Source organism: Martes martes, assembly GCF_963455335.1.
Source record: "Martes martes genome assembly, chromosome: 8".
In the NCBI taxonomy this organism is placed as follows: domain Eukaryota; kingdom Metazoa; phylum Chordata; class Mammalia; order Carnivora; family Mustelidae; genus Martes; species Martes martes.
In genome coordinates, this window is record NC_137895.1 from 117,197,981 (window position 1) to 117,218,746 (window position 20,766).

General features: G+C 46.8%; 1 protein-coding gene across 2 annotated transcripts in view; it reads right to left on the reverse strand.

Annotated features, from left to right (window-relative positions):
- FRMD4A (FERM domain containing 4A) overlaps window positions 1-20,766 on the reverse strand; it is a 465,015-nt gene that overhangs the window by 84,349 nt on the left and 359,900 nt on the right. For both annotated transcript variants that reach the window (XM_080810510.1, XM_080810511.1), the window contains exons 8-11: window positions 11,250-11,333; window positions 5,883-5,948; window positions 5,587-5,644; window positions 2,007-2,093 (exon numbers count right to left, since the gene is read on the reverse strand). In XM_080810510.1, the coding sequence (XP_080666636.1) occupies window positions 2,007-2,093; window positions 5,587-5,644; window positions 5,883-5,948; window positions 11,250-11,333 (295 nt within the window). The remainder of the gene's footprint in view (window positions 1-2,006; window positions 2,094-5,586; window positions 5,645-5,882; window positions 5,949-11,249; window positions 11,334-20,766) is intronic.

The following is a 20,766-nucleotide window of genomic DNA, read 5'->3' on the forward strand; positions in this document are numbered from 1 at the left end:
CCCTCTGCCCCCCACCAACTCATAACTACTTCCTCAGAAGCCACAGAAACATCAGTTACTTTGTGTAACAACTCGGTTTGAATACAGCCAATGCTCTGAATAAATACCCTGACCTTTTAACATTTTTATTTTGCTGACCTGGATAAACTCAACAAATGAGTCTCAGTCAATGGCTGATGCTCTCAGTCAGTGGCTGATTACCCACACTTTTGGCTTCGTACTTTTCCCGATCCTGAAGCCTGTCAGAGTCCCGAGGGACAGTGACAATTGATGGCATCCCTACCACGTGTTGCGCCCTGCGTTTCCCATCTATTGGGTGCTATCTCATTAATTCTCCAATCTTCATTAGCACCTCAATTAGAGAAATGAAGCCAGCTCACACTTATTAATAAATGAAACTGAATGCCCAAGAATACGTGTCAGCATGTCTTTTCCACCCCCAGAGGGAGAGCAGAATGCTACCACTGCATTAGAACAAACTCTGCTCACCGGGAACTATGCACGTCCCCCTTGGTCCCCCACCAGGGTGGGTGATCAGGAGCTGGAGGGATTGGGACCACGGTTTTGTGAGAGGATCTAGGAGGGTTTTCAGCTCTTGCAAGCAGGAAAAAAGGTCAGCCATGTTGCAAAGAGAGGAGAGTGGATGTCCAAAGAAGGAGGGAGGGAAGAGACCATGCAAGGAAAAAAACAAAACAAAACACAGAAACTTACAAAGGCCAGGTGGGAAAGAGGCAGAGGGGAAACTGAAAGAAAGAGACAGTGTGGAAGCAGCACAGACCCTGCGACTGAAAAAAACACAGAGAAACCAAATCACACAGGACCCAGTGCAGGTCTTACATCATATAGAGAAAACTGGAGAGGTTTGGGATTTAGCCACCGAACCACGTGTCCCTGGATGCCCAGGTTCCTACTGAATTGTTCCCAAGGGAGAACGCCCCCTTCACTTGCTCAGGATCTTTTCTTTGAACTTAACTGACTTACTGATCAACGGAGTGAAAATCCTCCCCAGTAAAGGGCCATTTTCTCCCCCTATCATTTTAATAAAGCAGCTGGCTAAGGCAGATGCTAAGCAGACAGCCTACGATAAGCTCAGATATGTAGTATGGATTTCCATCCCGTTCGTGGATAAAGAAGCTTGGAAAGCGATCCGGAATGACATAATGGACCAATATTGCTTTCCCTCTCCTACAGCAAGTGTGGTTTTGATAGACTTTTAATATGTATTTCGGGGCTTGAACTGCATACCGTCTCTCCATTATTCTCTGCCAGAGGATCTGAATGACAGCTCTAGCCCAGAGACATTTTTCCATTATAATTTTTCAATTTGTTCTGGTCTGAAAAATGTGTGTAAATGAAAACAGAGAAAAGTCAAGCACTGTGTCCCCTTCAAATGTTCTGTTTTGCGTTTACGATGGCTTTGCAAACGCAGTTCTGCTTCCCTTTCTTTTTGGCAAATGACCTTAGTTTTTCCAGATTTCTGATCACTTCTAATATGCCATAAACTATTTATCCGATTTGCAGGAATGCCCCTGACTCTTCTTTATTTTTCACCCTGTTTTGACCTACAATTTCTTCTTTTAGCTCCCCGCCACCGAAACCAAAACAAACAAAAACTAATGAAGCACACCGACAAGCTTCGGGAAAGCTCAGATTGGCCTTAGGACAGAAGAGAGATATTCCCTCCCTTTCCCAAGTGCACGGAGCCCCCACCCTCCCCAACCAGGAAACAAAGGAACAGGACAGTCCCTCAAAGCCCTTTTGCCCATCTCCTTTGGGAGAGCTGGGCCAGTTTTCTTACCTTAAATAATTATAACAGCTCCGGTTTCCCTAGTGACCAGGAGAAAAAATATTTACCCGGGAACCCAGACTGAACAACTGCGGAGTAATCTGTATACACTCAGATTTGCAGGGGATTGGTGAGCCCGGAGGCCCCGAGGCTGCACGGTGTCATATTTTTACTCACTTCTCTCTGCGAGCCGTCCGCCCACAGAGGAGAGCATACTTACCTTCCGCGGCTTCACTTTATCGTGGTAGTCATACTGGAAGATTCCTTTGTAGCTCAGTCCCAGCCACCACGGTATCCCCTGCTTGTCCTAGGGCACGGAAAGGAGTACAGGTAAATACAGGGCTGGAGAACACACATGGAAACCAAGGGAAGGCCTCCTGGCTCAGCAAAAAGCAAATCCCTTGATACGGATGGAGGCCACCTCTCTCCTTGTCATCTTAACAGTTGTGTCCCATCATCAACTGACGCTCAGATATGTGAATAGGTGCAATGGAAGATGCCCTGGAGTGGGGACCCAGCTCTGTTCCTAACCAGGAGCCCACCGTGGTCCTTCCCCACTCCCACCCTTTATGAATAAGTGACAAATGCCTTGTTCTTTGTCCTCCTTCTAAGACTCCAGGTTTCACCAAAACAGAATACCTGAGAGCATTCGAATAAAATGACCTGAGCAGAAGAACTGTCATCGACTATCAGAGCTGGAAGGGACCATAAAGAAGGCAACTCCTCTAAAAACTTTGTAAAAGATCTTATTTATTCATTTTTTTTTTTTTTAAAGAGAAGTCTGAGGTTCACAGCAAAATGGAGAGGGAAGTACAGAGATGTCCCATACTCCCCTGCCCCCAAACCTGCAGGGTCTCCCCCAGGATCAACATCCCCACCAGAAGGGAACATTTGTTACAACCTGATGAACCTACATTGATACATCATGGTCACCCGAAGTCCAGAATTCACATTAGGGTTCATTCTTGGTGTTGAATCCTCCGTGAGTTTGGACAAATGCATAATGATGTCTACCTGTCATTATAATATCACGTGAAGGAGCTTCACTGCCCTAAAAATCCTGTGTTCTGCCTATTTGCCCCTCCTTCTCCCCCCTCCCAGGTTCTGGCAGGACCATTCCGTTCCTTGGAATCATACAGTATGTACCCTTTCCACCTTGGCTTCTTTCACTCAATGATATGTATTTAAGATTCCTCCAGTTTTAAAGACAAAAAAGTCGAAGCATGGGCACCTGGGTTACCCAGTCGGTTAAGCATTCTGCCTTTGGCTCAGGTCATGATCCCAGGGTCCTGGGATTGGTTCTGAGTTAGGCTCCCTGGCTCAGCAGGGAGTCTGTTTCTCCCTCTGCCCCGCCCCCCGCCATTCCTGCTTGTGCTTGTGCATGCGTTCTCTCCCTCTCTCTCTCTTTCTCTCTTGCAAAAATAAATAAATAAAATCTTTTTAAAAAAGTCAAAGCAAAGGGTTTACCCTGCTTTACTCAGGACCCATGCTTTCCCTCCAGCAGGCCAACGGCAGAGACCACCAAGTGGTCCTGCTCACCTTAACAGATCCGCTGGACTGAGTGACTCATGCTGTCAGACAAGAGTAGCAAAATCCAACCCTAGACCTTCTGAGACCCGAATCAGAAACACCAAGTCTCTCTCTTTATTCCTTTAACAGAGACCTCTTGCCACCAGATTATAAACTGGGATCCTACATTCAGGTAGGGAAGACTCTGAGATGTTAATTAGAGCTCCCACACACTAGGAGCCCAGTGGGCATAGGAAGCAGCCTTCCCCTACATTTGTCCTAATTGCCACACCCTTCAATAACTTAGGTCACCCCACTGAAGATGTCTTAACAACTCAAAATTGGCTTCATGCTTTGCAAATACTCACGAGTTACCTCAAGGTAGGCACAAAGATAAGAAAGGGCAAGGAAATACATTTGGAATTTTCAGAAAAGTTTCAGGGTATAGGATTTCCTACAAAATTTTTAAAGGTATAAAACGTCTGTCTCTGGAAAGTGTCTGTGTTTCCTGCAACAGTTCCAGAGAGCAGCCCAAGGCGGGGATTCAAGGCCACCGCAGCTCCGGGGGGACCAGGTGCAGGTGGTCACCATGCCACAGAACACAGCCTCTGTGAAATCACGAGGCCTCTGACTGGCGAGGCTGGAGACAGTTGGTGTGGGCTTGCTTGGACTCCTGTGCTCTTTCTCCCAGTAAGTAGGAGTGCAGCTGCTGAGGCCTGAGGATTCCGAGCCAAACACGCACACGCTTCTGGCGCTCTGACCATCACAGGGTCTGCTTCTACTCTCACAGACTGCAAAAGAGCCTGTTTCTCAAGTTTTATTGTAAGGCAGAAAGCATATACATCAGAAGCTATCTTTCTGTCAGGCTCTGGTGCTGACAAAGAGAAGGGACACGGGTTTACACAAGTAAAAGACTGGATGAAGTCTCTGCTCAAAGATTTCCACTCTGTCTACAGTCTAACACCCCCCCGGACTGTCCTCCAGCATCTAGGAGACTCTGGTGGGGGAAACTGGAGAGGCAAATCTCATAATCTCTCTTCTAAGTCTGAGCGACGGAGGCGAGATCAAATGACGATCAAACGGTGAAGGAGAGAACCTAGTCCAGGCCATTCCTCATTCGCTCTCTAGAAAGCAGATCCGTTTGCCACACATGCCCCTGAGAGACAGACTTGCTGGCTGATTTCTGTGAAAGGCCTCTTGTAACACAACGCGTGTCCCAGCGTCTACCTCATAACTGGGCTCCACGAATCGAGTTCTGACATTTGCTCCCTTCGCGGGAGTGCACCTCCAACCACCCAGTTCAACTCTCAATAAACACTCGCTCAGTAAATACCTACTGAGCGTCTACGACATGTCAGGCACTACACCGGGTTCCAGCAACATGGAACAGAAGGTGACACACAGTCTGGGCCATCAGAAGGCTGCAGGTTGGTGGGAGATACAGGCATTTGAACATGTACCAAGGACCCGCAAAGTGTTGTGCGGGCTGCCATGAGTGACACAAGGATACATGAAACATGGAACACATTCTGGCCCAAAGGAATGAAAAATACAGCTGGATGGAAACATGGGGATAGAAACTGGCCAATGAGCAACAGAATCTCAGGTTGGCTGGGGGAAGTGTCTTGCATTCAGGAGTGCTGTCCCCTCTTTGTGGCTGGACTTTGGGCCAGGACTTAACACTTTTTCATGGTGGGGTAAGTGCAGGGAGGAAAACGATCCTTTCTCATCATCAATAAGCACACCAGCACCTCGTTATCTATGAGTTCAGGGAAGGGATCCCAGGCAGGGGCATTATGGATAAAATTAAAGTGAGTTTGGAATAGGGTCCACGTTCCACTGGACTTCACAATATTTAAGACAACAAGATCTGTCTTCTTAAATAGCCATGTACTCGCTCTGGCCTCTCATGCCAGCCCTCCTCCTCCAAAATTGCCTACGTGGCATCTGACCACCAAGAAAAACACTGCGGACGCTGCCTAACGTTTTTATTCCCTACAGTTCATTGCCTTTAGATGGAATCGTCCCAGCTCTGCGGTCCCAACCTCCCAGGGTTCTTCTGAGTATAAAAGGTAGTGGCAATTTATTATACCCACTTTACAGGAGGGAACATGAATTTTGAAGAGAAATTGCATCAATTCTTCCTACATGGAGGACGCCCCCAGCACATAATCATCCTGACCTAGGCCTCCGCCATACACCACCCCCAGGCCCCCCCCATCTTCAGTAAGATTAAAAAGGAAAAAAGTGAGAGGGGCTTGTATTTTGGGGGGAGCAGTCTTGGCACTTACCTTCACTGCGTAATAGTGAACGCCGTAGGTTGGGAGAGACTCCACGATGCTCATGTAGCTGGGAAGACAGACAGAGACACATACATGAGGGTGCTTATTCGGCAGAACTGGAACCATATACGTGTGTGTGCATATGACAAAACTCTCAGAGTGAATATTTACTTGAAAACGACCCTGGACCATCACACCCGCCCCGCCCCGAGATTGGTCTCTGCGAGCAGAACTGAACAGCCGTGACACATGCTATGTGAACACACACAAACACAACCTCATGGGCACTGGGATGGGCCACTTACTTTACAATTGCTTGACCTCTGGTCTGGCCATTCAGTTTCTTGTAGTGTTCAATTACTCGATCCTCGCTAGAATTACAAGACAAACACTCTGTTATATATGGTCCCTAGGTCACCAGCAAGCACCCTGCTAAAAGAGATACTTCTTCCGAGCCTGAGCCGTCTCAAGAGGAGCTCCAAGGAGCCAACAGTTCCGGGAGAAATGATTTGTCCTGCGTGGCATTTCTGAACTCAACCTGTGAGGTGCCTCGGGCTACAGGTTCCCTTGGGTCAGCTCCCTGCAAGAAATGCTACCATGGGAGGTGAGGAAGCAGCAGTGAGCGTGCGTGTCACTGGAGAGGGGCACAGAGTGGGGACAGGAGGGAGACTGCCCCGTGGGGGATCGGTGGGGGATGCTCTGGCTAAATGTCCACATGTCTTCATGGTCCTCCTCACCGCCCAAATCCTGTGTGCACACGGCCTGCGCAGACGTTGACTTCAACAGAATGCCCACGGCTTCCCTATCATGAATCAGTGGTCAGGGCTGAGGGCTTCCAAGGAGGATGGGAAAGTTCTGGAATCTAGGCCTGGCTAACACAAACCACGAGACAATAAAAGGCCCAGAGAAGTACTGGGAAACAAGCCAGCTACCAGAAGTGAGCTGGGAACTCCTTGATCTCCTGAAGTCTTCCTTCTAAAACAATGAGACCAGCTCGTGCCTTAGGAGACACTGGCCAGCCAAACTGTTCTTTGACAGGGCAGAGGGCATGAAGGGACTCTGGGAGGTGACTGTGGTGCCCAGGGGGCTATGGCTGCTGTCTTTGGAAGCACAGAACCAACCTGGGGAGTCACAGGGGAAGCACATCCCACCTGCTGAAGAGTCAAGTTCAAAAGACTGGGCCTCTGTGACCTGGTCACACCACCAGGAGCCCCATTTCTCCACCTCCCTCACCTCAGGCCAGGACCTCTAGGACAGGACGCAGCTCTAGGGAAGGACCCCAGAGACCTCCCTGGTTGGCCTTTATCATCTCTTATTTAGTATCCCAGAGCTGATCGAAAGCTTTTCCTGCCAACCATTTTTTTGTTTGTTTGTTTAAAGGAGGAAAGAGGGCACCTGGGTGGCTCAGTTGGTTAAGCAACTGCCTTCACCTCGGGTCATGATCCCGGCGTACCGGGATTGAGTCCGGCATCAGGCTCCCAGCTCTATGGGGAGTCTGCTTCTCCCTCTGACCTTCTCCCCTCTCATGCTCTCTCTCACTCTTTCTCTCTCTCTCAAATAAATAAATAAAATCTTTAAAAAAATTTAAGAAAAATAAAGGAAAAAAGAAAGGCCATTTCTTGGGGGTAATGTGTCCTGTGTGTTCACTAACTACTACTACTTAGGGGTCATTTACTGATTTTCCAGTTATTATCTTAATCTTTAATGGCTATCTCTTCATTTTAGTACTCTGAAATCTGTGTGTGTATTTTTGATCATCTGACTCGTCACAAGCGAGTGTCCTTACAGACACCCAGAAGAGGAATTGGCAAGCTATAGGAGCCCTGCTCTCGTTGGAGAGTCATTCAGATGGGCTCTGGACACCTTCTCTTCAGAAAGGCGCAGAGGCAGCTCTGTTTCGCCTCAGCTGCCGGGCAACCCTGGACGCTCTTCTCAGAGTGTGAGAAAGCCCCCTCCTGAGAGAATTATCCAGCAGCGTCCTGCCCCGGGAGGACCCCACCCCACCAGACCTTCGGGGTCATGTTGAGACATTCCGGGGCTTGCTCGCCTAGCTTGTTCCCCTCTCACTCACTGAATCAACGGCTGCTGTGGCATGTTTCCCACCACAGACAGGATCTAGCATTCTGTGAGGTCAGCTCTTGGATCCAAGCTCAAGCAACTCAGGGTAGATCTGAGCCGCTTCCCTTCCGAGCTCTGGGAGGGAGGACCCTGGGGTTGGGCTGGGGAGATCGAAATCAATGTAGTGCTGTGGCTGTGAACACAGTCGAGGCTCAGACCAATGAACGTCAGAAAACACCTGCAAGCAGCTGTTCCACAGCTTCCCGACTCAGTGTCTTCTCAGCGCCCGACAGCTGCAGGGCTCTGCCAGCCCCACGGCTCCCTGGGTCTCCTGCTGCCCGAGGCCATCGGTGAGGGCACGATACCTAGCTTCTCCTTCCTCAGCTTTCCCCACTTCTTTGGGCCCAACTGAAACGCCGTGGGCCCATGCTATGATTACACATGCATCGCCAACTGTGAACCCGCCCTGCCCCCCAGCCCCGCCCCTTGTCCAGTGCACGCGATTTGCCAAGTTTCCCAGTGACCCCAGAGCTGCGGTAGGGGCTCCATGGAAAAACTATTAAAAAAAAAAAAAGCACCAACCAGAGTAAATAGAATCCCAAAACACTAATTGGAGGATACTGTGGTGCATGAAGGAAAAAGACAGGTGATTAAGGCTGACTGTGACTCGCCATAGCCATAGTTGTTCAGTGAGATCATCTCTCCGCAGGCAAGGGGCCCAGGAAATGCATGCGGGATTAAGAGGAAACATGGGGATGATGATACGGTTTCCCATCTTGGAGGAGCCATCTCCCGCGGTGGGCAGTGACTTTGGAGTAAAGGCTGGTGCCTCCGCAAAGCCACTCTGGGTGGTGTGGGTGCTGGGGCGTCCAGCATTTGCCAGCTCGGCCCTGGAGAGAATCCGGGTGAGAGCCCTCATACTGCTCTGTTCCATGGCCCTGGGCACATATTTCTAACCTCTGCCTCAGATGTCTCCCGATTGGGAAGTCCCGTGGAGTGGAAGTCCAAGCTTGTTACATGCTTGGGGAAAATTAGCAGAAAGGATTGCTTCATAGTTACTCAGCATTACTATGTACCTTTCACTGTTTGTTAGTTGTGTCATGTGACTTCTTACTTCTGCTCCTAATCACAGTCTGGATTGGGTTGGTAGGGTTAATTCTGTTTTATAGATGGGAAATTGAGGCCGTAGGGAAGTAATTCAAGCCTCCCTGAGCTGTCATTACCCCACCGTTCAGAAACGTGGCTGGGATTCTCCAACCCACTGCCTCGCTCTGGAGGCTGTCACTAGTGTGAATGGGCGCCCTATGGCTTATTCCGACCTGACGGTTGTCTGCCACATCTGAGAAGGCCAGCAAGAGCGGGAGACCCGGAAGAACTGCAAATCCGTGTCCTCCATTTGGGGATGATCAGGGCGACAGGCCGCTGGATAGAGACTGTGAAGCCAGGGCGAGTGAGGGTCTGCTCCACCAACAAGGGGTCATGTTAATCACTGAGATGCATGAGCTGGGGCCGAGGGACGTCTTTGACCATGTTTGGCTGCCAGCTCTCTGGACCATGAACATCATTCATCTCTTCCTGAAATCTCTGCTTTTCTAAAAATCCAAATAAGTAGGTTGGAATACGAAAGCAAACTACATCTAGCCAACCGCAGTGAAATAAGGTGTTTTTTAGCAAGGAATCAAGGGAAAGGTCCACACTGCTGGCTTGCCTGTATATGGCCAGGCTGTGGAGCCTGGGGGCACCCGCTTCAAAAACGGCCCCCGACCCAGTTCTGCATCCTCTCTGCAATGTGTACACAGTGGCGTGGGTGTCTCTGGGTCTAAATGAGGCCCAGGGACGGTGCCAGCCAGGGCAGAGAGACGGAGGAATGTTCTGGCAACTTAGGTACAGATGTGGGTACAGATGAAGATGTTCGTGTTGACACAGGAGAAGACAGGAACCTGAAGGAAGGCATTTCTGTAATAGTAATAACATGTGAGCAAGGAGCCGACTGCAGAGATAATTAAAGAGAAATCCAGAAAGAAAGGAGAGAGAGTGAGACTGTGAGGGAGAGAGAGGAAGATTGAGAGAGAAGGAGCAGGTAAGCACAGGGTGTAGAAAGTGTCTGGCAACAACTGAATGAGGAGATGGTTGAGGGCTGGTTTAGGCTAAAAGTGACCTTGACCCCAAACAACCCAGCAACGTCAGAGCCCCCAGCTGGCAAATACATCTCCTTCGTGGAGGAACTACTGGTCTCAGAGTCATGTTCTTGTGTCTAGCTCTTTCACTACTAGTTCCCTAAACATGAACAGCTGGGAGGAAGGTGGTGGGACAGAGAAGATGAGGCCCAGGGAGCACAGGGGACCGGGAGAGGGCAATAGGGCTCCAGGAATAAGGGAACAGGAGTGTCATCTGTTGGTGTTCCCACATGCAGAGAGCCAAGCCGGAAGGTGGCGAGCAGACACCCGCACAGTCTCAGGTTAAACAGATTCTGTTCTGGAGGGCAGATTATCATTATACAAAGCTATGACATATCAACAGCTATGTTAGCAAAGGACAAATGGCAAAAACCAGCTCAGAGAGATGAGATTGGCGGGGGTTGGGGGGGCCTGGGGGAGGAAGAGATGTCAGCAGCCTGGAGGGAGCTCTCTGCCCCAGGACTTGGCTTTATCATTTCTGCTCCCACTGACCCAACCTGTGGTCTCTTGAGGAGAAATGACTTCTGGACTGGAGTCTCACTGGGCTCATGCTCTCTGCATCAAAGCATGCCCCATCCCAGCCAAAGGGTCTCTCAGAGTCACGTGCATGGCTGAGCCATGAGCGTGCCAACTGCAAACATGTCCACACATGATGACGTGTTAGTAATCCATACATTTTGTAAAGCAGAGTAAAGAAGTGCTTAGAAGAGTCACATGGTACAATTGATTGGGATTGACCTGTTCTGTGATTTTTGTTTTACTGTTATTGTTTATAAAAGCAGTCAACGCTTGCTGTGAGGAAGGCAGAAGGGACATGGGGACGGGGCCTTCTGGGTGTCAGGGGACGGTGGCCAGGGCCCGTGCACACAGCACTATTTGCACACACCACCCAGGAATGCAGGCCCCACTCCACTGTGACCAGAACCGCAAGCCGGGACCCTTTCGCATGCCCGTTTTGGTCAGAATCAGTAATTCAGGGCCTGACAGATGAACTAGGGCATAATGTTATATGGCAGCCAAATCAGGATATGTGAAACACTGTGGGAAATATCAAAGAATCAATCTCTCTCTTCTGCGAAGAAAAAAAAAACCCATAGTTCTCCCACATCTCAAAACCTCACACATCCTGTCATCAAATGACAAGGATTCCAGAACGAAACTCGAGCCGCACATGAAAGGGTCTCCAAGGAGGCAAACCATTCAAAGTGAAATTTTAGAAGTTTTTTTTTTTCTCTTGTTAAAGAAAATAGAAAAAGGAGGTCTCACGCAAACCATGGCGTCTAAATATGTGCGGGAAATGGTTTGACCAAGGCCCAAGCAGCTCAGACAAGATGGAGTCGGTTGGGCTGGGGTCCAGCTTGACCCTCGGCAACCCCGAGCCCACTGTGCCCCCGGCGGGCTCACTCCTGAGGGGTGTGTGGAGAGGGCGCAGCTTACCAGTAGGCCAGGGAAGGGTGCTCCTTCAGGGCTTGAGTGGGAAGCGCTGGCAGCTTCTTCAAGTCACTCCTCACCACCTCATTGCTGGAAGAAGAAAGAGGACAGAGACAATGCCAAGGAGTGGCTCACCCTCCGTCGGAGAAAGCCACCGTGCTCTGGGATCTGACCCGACCCAGGAGCCTTGGCCAAGACACCCCACATCTGCTCCCTTTGAATGAAAAGTGGGGGGGAGAAAGGGGTGCTCCCTTTTAATCAGATTATTTAATAAAGAGGAAAGAGGACACACAGGGTGCAGAGCCCAGTGGCCCTCCCCTCTGGGGCATGGAACAGGGCAGGGCAGAGCGCTCACAGGTGGCCGGTACACAGAGCAGGACACAGACCCAGTGCCCCCGTCAGCACGGATTTGGGAGGAAAAGGGTCACCAGGGTCCCTTAAGCTCTCAGGAGGAGCTCCCAGGGATCCGTCAGGGGCTCAAGGGCCTCCGAGAATGGACAGCTTCTCCTTGAGAGCTGTTTCCCTTGCTGACACACAACGCTGGTTTTCGTTGCTTGAACTGACCACACGCTGAAGACTGTTGTACAAAATATGACAAATAAATAACTTTCGCTTTTGACAGGCCTGGAAATGACTCTGAGAGCGGGAAGGGATTATCTGGTCCTTGTAGGAGGTCCTGGCACCAGAAATCCTCTTCCCCGCAGACTCACATGTTCTCAGGTTTGAAGGATACTAAAAACTCCTCTGGGTTTTAACCAGGGCTCTTCAAAGCCTTGACTCCTCTCGGCACACTCAGCAGCCCTCCGGCCCCGCTGGGCCAGTGCATTTGCTGTTTGTACCCACTCTTTACCTCCAGAGGCAATCATTGGCCTCCTCCTTGGGATGGTTTTGGTATTTAGAGGTCCAGCAAGCATCTCATGGCCCCTGCAGGGCTAGCAGACACGCACCCCACGGAGCCTGCCTTGATCCTCGGTTCTAACTTTTGCACACCTCACACAAAGCAAGGCAGAGTTCAGTCACTGGGATGCTGGGCAATAACATCAGAAGAGCAATGAATTAGGAGCTCGGTGAGCAGAGATGAAGGAAGGAGCAGCACAGTCACAGATGGGGAACGCCTGCCGCATCTGGACAGCAAACACCCCAACACCCACGCTGCTCACTGATCACCCTCCATGATCACCCACCCGGCCGGAAAAGCCTTCCTCGCCAACGAATTAGCAGCTCTTCTCTGGATGCCACATGCCATGAGGCAAAACCTCTCCAACACTCTGAGTTCATCAACATGGCGACAAGGAAACACACAGGTGTTGTCTGATGACACAGCCGTTCTCGGAAAGGGTGTTTCCCGAGTGGAGTGAGAAACGGTGTCGGCACTGTTGTGAGTCCTGGCTTAGCACCAACCTGCCGGAAGGCTCAGCTTGCTACTGTTTGAATCAATAAATCCAAGTATTTCAACTGTTACCACCTAGGTGTTAAGGCAAGGATTTACCAATCATTAAGAAGCTGAAGGTAGCTGGGGAGCCCCTGCTCTGTGGATGGTAGCGTAGGGGCGCGAACATGACAGACCACAGTCCTCATCCAAGAGGTGCTCACGCGTTAGCGAGCAGGCATGACGTGCAAACAGAAAGATAACTGAATGCCAGGGCCATGTTTCATCACATTGACTCAAACAACAAATTCAGTAGCTCAGAGGAAAGAAAGACCCTGGGCTCTTGGGGAAGAGAAAGCTTTGGGACAGCGTGTGCAGGGAGAAAAGGACAGGAATATAATTTTCTCCTCGGTGGGACACAGCAGAGTGTGGCAGCAGGTACACTGAGCCAGAAAGATCGGCTGGAGTTGGGGGAGGGGTAGAGCTGAGGGAGAAAAGGCCAACTGAAGGGCAGGTTAGGCACCGAACTGTGAGGACCTTTCACACCAGGCTCAGGGAGTTCAAACGCACCCAGTAGACTATGGTCAGCCACTGGAGGTTTTCAAACATGAAGCTCCCCATGTTCGGGGCTGTTCAATTCCCGAGCACGGTTTGCAATTTTTACTCGCATGCTTTAAAGGCATAGTGTAAGCAAATATTCAGTTTGCCAAACACTGGAGAGCCCACAGTGATGCATCTCTGGGTCTCACCTCTCCCCTGTTTAACGACAAGCACCCTGAGAAGGGATGTGAGTCACTGTAAATATCGAAAAGCACTCTTCGGGGATGAATTTTACTGGCTGAAGCAGTGGGAGAAGCAGCGAAGAGGAAGCTGGAGTTTGGGTTTACTCACACTCATCCCACTTAGAGTACATTTGGGGAAGGAAGGAGCTCGAGGAGGAAGGGATTGTCTTACCCACCAAACACTAGTTTGTTGGCAAACAAGTTTCCCCGATGACAATCACAGGCTTGACTTCCTTGCTGGAGCCTGCAGTGGCTTCTCCAGCTCTCCCCCCAGGGCAAGGTTACGCAGACAAATAGGACAAGAAATCACTAAGGCGTGAAGCCCGTCCAAATCCATTACATTCTGGAAGGGATCCATGGCTCTTAATCCTTCCCAGAGGACAACTATGTAGAAATGTTCTATTGCCTTTCTGCTGTCTGTAAACATCTGCACTAACTTAGAGGGGGTCAGCCCTGTGGAATGATCTGTCCCTGCTCTGTGGCCACGTTATCACACAGTTGCCCTGAGGGGAGACCTGGCTGCCCCATCTCTAGAGGCTTGAGAAGCTAAAACCCAATGAATATGCTAGAAGTTCTCAGCTTCCTCTCTCAGGGTCTTCTACTTACTTGGACGTTTCCCCCAGAGTTCAGTGCACCTGATAAATGCTAACTTAGAAGATACCCTAAACACAGTTCATGTTTCATTTTTAGAAAAAGGAAAACAGTCTTGTGGAGAGTAATTTGCTAAACTGAGAATAAAACAGATTTTTTTTTAAATTTTTAACATTAACCAGATTTTTTTTTAAAGATTTTGTTTATTTATTGATGGGGTGGGGAAGTACAAGCAGGCAGAAGGAGAGGGAGAAGCAGACTCCCTACCAAGCAGGGAGCCCGATGTGGGGCTCGATCCCAGGACCCTGGAATCATGACCTGAGCTGAAGGCAGACGCTTAACCAACTGAGCTACGCAGATGGCCCCGTTAACCAGCTTCTATTAGAAACTTTTAGGTAGTTATTAACGTTACCAGCAAAAAAGTGGACTCCCGATGCTGCGCTGGTCTTTGGTTTAGGGGTTTTTGAGATGATGTGTCTCTCTTCTACGACTTATACTGCTCATCAAACATAGGAAGTTGGAATGATCTACCAAGAAAACTTTCTAAGATAGGAAACATCAAACGGGGAATTTGCCGCGAATAACAGCAACAACAAATTTAACTAAGACACCATAAAGCCAAGGAAGCAAAAATCAAGTTGCAGAGCAAATTAGCAAAATCTACACAGTTTTATTTTCTTTCAAAAAATGAGGAAATGCTTTTTCAGGAGATTCTCCTTGGGTTAAACGAGACATGCATAATTTGCGGGACAAATCTGGGGCAAAGAGAACACGCTTAGCGCGGCAGAATCCTGCAGGGGTTCTGATGCACACAATTCTCAAACACTAAAAGGCACTAAACCCGGAACGTCAAACCAGGATAGCAGGGAGCACTTCCCTGAAATTCAGAAAAGGCAACACAATGCTAGCGTCACACTAATGCCTCCATGTTTTATGAGCCCATCATGAAAGTCAAGTTCCCCAGCAAGATGGATTTCATAAGTAAAAGAGTATTACAATTCCTCGTGATCCACAATTCCCAAACCAAAAAGCTCTAAGAAACATTTCTTAACCCATTTGGTGGCAAACGTAAACTTTTCACATGAGGCAAAGTCTGACCTTTCTCTGTTCTACTTGGTGCGATTATCCACCCATGTTCTGGTGCAGGCACAGTAAGAGATGGGGCTCCAGGTGCCATCCCAGACCCCGACACGGTGTGCAGGAATTCCCCAGATCACCTGTCTAAAACCTACACATTTCTGAATTTGGAAACATAGGGACTAAAGTTTCAGACATGCACTGTGGGTCTCGACAACTTTATTCCATGGTACAATGAACCTAGAAAACTCTGAGCTGGATTAATAAAGGAAGCTATGTATTTTTTCTTCTTTGCTGATCTTTAAAAGCCATACAGCAGGGGCACCTGGGTGGCCCAGTCTGCTAAGCATCTGCCTTTGGCTAAGGTCATGATCACAGTGTCCCCATTCAGTGGAGAGTCTGCCTCTCCTTCTCCATCTGCCTCTCCCCCTGCTCATGCTCTCTCTCTCTCTAAAATCTTTAAAAAATGCAGGAAACTATTTCTTTCTTTCTTTTTCATTTCTCCCTCTTCTTTATTTTGTGAAACAAGTTCAAGTTCACGTTGCCAGACACTGGCCGATTTCCTCCCTATCACCTACTTTTTGTGGGGGTGGTGTGCAGGGAGGGCTCGTAAAGCTGGTAGCTGGGATGTTGTCTGTAAAGCTTCGCTTGGCAATTGTGTGACCATCTGCAGACAAAGGGAAGCACCTGGGCACCCACCTGGGATTTCTCCAGCATGGGATTCTAGATTCTGGGCATGGATCATGGATAAACAGGCCACACTGTACAGAGGGGCAAAATTACAAACATTTATGAATTATGTGGTTTTATTTCTGATGCTAAGTGTTAATTTATCTCAGTAAAGATTTTTTTTCTTTATTGGTGAGTTTGGTTTCCTAGGGTGATACACAACATTTTGTGAGTTTCTAACATAGTTGTAAACTTGTAACATTCAAAACAAGTTTTTAAAATTTTTTCTAAGTCTATAATTAAGACCATAATCTTACTCAAGTAGCACAGAAGAAGCAATTTGTTACATCACCCTTTAGAGTGGGAATCTTAATTTTGAAAAACTGACAGTGTTAAAGCCATGAGCCGCTGTGTTATTCACAAGGTCAACATGAAATATGATACTGACATTACATAAAGGCTTCACAAAAGAGACAGCTGTCATAATACAAAATCTCCCCCTTACTTTATATCTAAACAATTCCCATAGGATTTGAAGGCTATCACCCTGCAAAATACCCTATCTGAATACTTTTCTACGCTCAGAAAATATGAATTACACACTTGAAAAGCTCAGTAAAATGGATTTTTATGCAAAAACAAAGATTTCTGTAACAATGTATAACTTTTCCTTGAATATTTTGCTTCAAGTTTTCACAGATTCTCTTCCTTTCAAAAGGTCTTGCCTGCCTGAAAGAGTTCAGCTGCTTCTCCATTAAATCATGGGAAAAACATCACATACCCCTTTCTCTTTCTCCCGCTCTCTTTTTGTGAAATAATATATGAGAATTATATAAATTTAAATTATTCCCACAGAAACTCTTCTTTGGGCTGACAGATGTGTTTCAAACTTAACTGATGACTTTTCTAGTAAGTTTCCAATAGGGACATTTGCAAATTTGGGGTATTAAAGATAGCATGAGGTTATATCAGTTATATTCCAAATGTTGACTATTTCAAACACCACTCTCCGAGTATTTCTTACTAATTATCTAACAGTCTCAGCAAATCTATTTCGCTTACTCTATGTGATTACTGGCAGCTGTTTTCTTTCAAGAGGCCAATTAAAAAATTGCAGGAAAACATATGCCAAATGATCAAATGCTCTAATAATGATTTAGAGCTAAGCTTGCTTTGAGTTGTAGTAGTAAAACCATTTATGTAAATGCAAAGCAATGACATCAGTGGACTCGGAACTGTGACTTATAGACTGCTGCCTTAGATTAATCAACTTTCAACACCAGGCAAGAAAATAACATTGTCATCTTTTTAAAGATAGCAATCTACGCTAATGTTTATGTTACTAAAAAAGTCCTTCAGAAGAAAACCAGCTCTTTGTCTTCTTTTCCTGTTGATCTTCCAAAATTCTGCCTTTAACACATGACTGCCTAAGAGGTCTCGTCTGGTCTGACAAAAAGGCCCCCAAACCTGAAATTTTCAGACACCAGAGGGCCAAGCTTCATTTACATTAACTCACAAATGCTCCCTGAAAAGGCAGAAAAGATTTCAAACAAAGAACAAAAAACCAAGAGGGTACTTTTTTTTTCTTTTTATGGTCACATAAATTTCATTTTGTCTTTCCAGACAAGTGAACACACGGTCCCATGATTTACATAAGATAAAATATTAAAAGGTCTTTACTTTTTTTTTGCTTCTAACTGTTCCTCCAGAGATGTATGTAAGAACATGCAGCCTGTGAAAGTTAAAGGGAATGTTCCAGCACAAGTAAATACTCCCAACTCCTCTTCTGAAAGGGAAGGAAAAATCAATTTCCCCTGTGACGGAGGACTGCTCACTTCTTAGTACTGATCGAGTAATGCGTTGCTCCATTTCAGAAAACATTTTTTCTATTAGTAATACCATATTATTATTATTTTAAGAAATGGAATTAGAAGCCTGCAGGTTGCTACTTGGGTCACGGTGAAATTTCTTACCTACTACTGAACTCCACTGAACTAATACTCACTTGGACCTGCATTTCACTTCGTACAGATGTCATAGAAACTGACCCCAAGTACTCGATCACAGCCTCACTTTTTTTCCTGTGATTGCTTATGTTTATTTTGGAACAGAGAGCGCCTGCAGATGTAGGTTTCCCTCCCCCTGCCTCTTAGGCACATGACAAGCTCAGCCAAACAGGTAAGCAAAACATAGCCCACGGACCTTTACGTGAAATGTTAAGACCGTCTTTTCCAGGTGCCGTTTGCTTACTGGATCTGATAAATCTTATGCTGGTAGCATCCTGTTTTAATGATTAGCACCAGTACATCCGGTCCTTTATAAAAAGATATTTCCAGGTCCCAAAGGACAGCCTGGCCTAACAGAGCTTTACTGATCTGGTTTCAATAAATCTTGTTAACAAAAAATTCTATATAACAGATTTTTTTTTTTACTAGTCCCTGTTAGTGTTTGGATGTTTCTTTATATGAAAAGTAGTGTGATTTGGGCATTTAGTTGTGCTGTTCAACATAAACTATTTTTTAATCAATTCACTGATTTGACAAAATGTTTACAACGATTTTTCTTTTCTTTTCTCCTGGCACCCTTCTGAAAGTATCCAAAGGGCTGATAGCAAGTAAAAGGTGAGGTGATTCTTGGAATCAAGGCAGACTGGCCACTAGACTTTTTAATAAAGGTCCCTTAGAGAAAACAAACAAAAAATCAAGTTCTCGCATACAATGTAGCAAGAAGTCTTCTGTTAAATTGCATCAGAATGTAACTATACAATCTGGATGTCCTGTTCAGTTGATTCAAGGACCTTTTCAAGGAAGAGAATATTATTTTGCTATAATAACCCAAGGTTTTTTCTTTAATTTTTTAAAATAGGAAATGTCAGTGCTCAGCGCTCAAACCCCCAAAGCGTTTGTAATGCATGAAGTAAGTACAAATCACGGAAAGTGTGTGTTAGCTGACAAATGCCCAGTAGTGATTATCAAATAAGAACTTTTTGTTTTTAGGGGCGCCTAGGTGGCTCAGTCGGTTAAGTGATTGCCTTCTGCTTGGGTCATGATCCCAGCATCCTGGGATCTAGTTCTACATCGGGCTCTTTGCTTGGCAGAGAACCTGCTTCTCCTTCTGCCTCTGCCTTCCACTCTGCCTGCCTATGCTCTCTCTCTGTTTCTCTCTCTGACAAATAAATAAATAGAATCTTAAAAAAAAAAAATAACCCTTTTTGTTTTTAAATGGTGTTGATCCTTCTCAACCTAACATCTGCCTACAGAGCTGCCATGGTTAGCAATTCTCAGGCTATTCAATGGTTTTTAAACAGAAATGCCAACTCTAGATTTCCGGATTGTTGATGGGCACTCATTTTTGTACACAGATAGACACCAGGAAGGAAAGTACGATTATCATGCTGTGCTAAGGAAAATAATACAAGTGAGAAAATGTTATTTTTTAGATAAGGCCATTTCCTAAACCTTTAATGCTCGCTAACAAATCTGTCCACAATATGTTAGAATATGAACATGTATGACATAGATTTCTTCCTACCAGGGACAATGCTTCATACCTATCTAGACCCCGGTCATTTTCTTTCAGCAAAGCTCAACGCGACATTTCATGGCCAAGTCCAAGAAGACAGGATGGTAACATTGATACTCATTGGAAAGAAAAGGGAGTTAGGTAAGACTAAGCCTTCAAGGGGTCTGAGGGGCAAATGAGTCCAAAAGAAGAAACAGAACAGACTGTGACGATTTTGATTCCGAGCTGTCTGTAGACAGTTCTCCTTCTATTAAAGTATATCAGCACTTTTGACTTCTCCCTTTTGTAAAAATAACCCTTTTCCACTTCAAGGAAACTGCTCCCATAATTTGTAGATGTTTAATACTCATTTCGCTTAAATGTAATTCATATATATTCACGGACATGTAAATATATAGAGTAATAGCAGCCCCGGGGGCAAAATTGCCTTTTTGAAAGTTAAATTCAGGACCCTCTAGTTATGAAAGTGTTACTTTGTCTTTCATGTGTGACCATTAGTTAAAGAAGGTTCTGTAAGTCTCTAGATTCTAGAACACCCCCAACTTAAGCCCTGGACCATGCCTTATTTAAAAGCCTTCTGCTGGGGCACCTGGGTGGCTCAGTGGGTTAAAGCCTCTGCCTTTAGCTCAGGTCATGATCTCAGGGTCCTGGGATCGAGCCCCGCATCGGGCTTTCTGCTCAGCGGGGAGCCTGCTTCCTCCTTCCTCTCTCTCTGCCTGCCTCTCTGCCTACTTGTGATTTCTCTGTGTCAAATAAATAAATAAAATCTTTAAAAAAATAAAAATAAAAGCCTTCTGCAGGCGCACCCAAGTAGCTCAGTCAGTTAAGCATCTGACTCTTGATTTTGGCCCAGGTCATGATCTCAGGGTCCAGGGATCCAGCCCCACGTGGGGCTCCACACTCAGTGGGGAGTCTGCTTGGGATTCCCTCTCCTTCAGAACCCGCTGCCCCTCCCCCTGCTCACACTCTCTCTCTTTCTCTCTCTAAAATAAATAAATAAATCTTTAAAAACAAAATAAAAGCCTTCTGCCATGTTCTCTGTATTCTAAGCTGACATCTCATTTCATTGATGCTATTCAGGAAAACGTATTATATTTACAGGCTATGTCTACAAGTTGAGGCCATCCAGTTACATACAACTAAGGTGGCACAGTCCTGTATTAATTATTAATAGAATAAACAATAACTCTAAAATACTAAATTACGAGAATGGGACACCTAACATGCCTAATGTTCAGCCACCAAACCAAATATGCTCAGCGTCAATGCTCTGGGGCTTTCCCTGGGTTTAGGTGAGAAGGGGCACAGACAGGGAATTTAGAATTACTTCTCTTCTTCCCAAACTCCAGGCCACTGGAGCCTGCAAACGCTGGGTCTGCTGCAGACACTGGGTGTTCATCAGGGCACCCCACATAATAAATCCTGTCCACCTTCCATGATGGGAGTGCTAGGCTGGCAGATAAACTGACCTTTGGGCCAAGGTGTCTGACCTCTCCCTCCCCTGACAGCTATT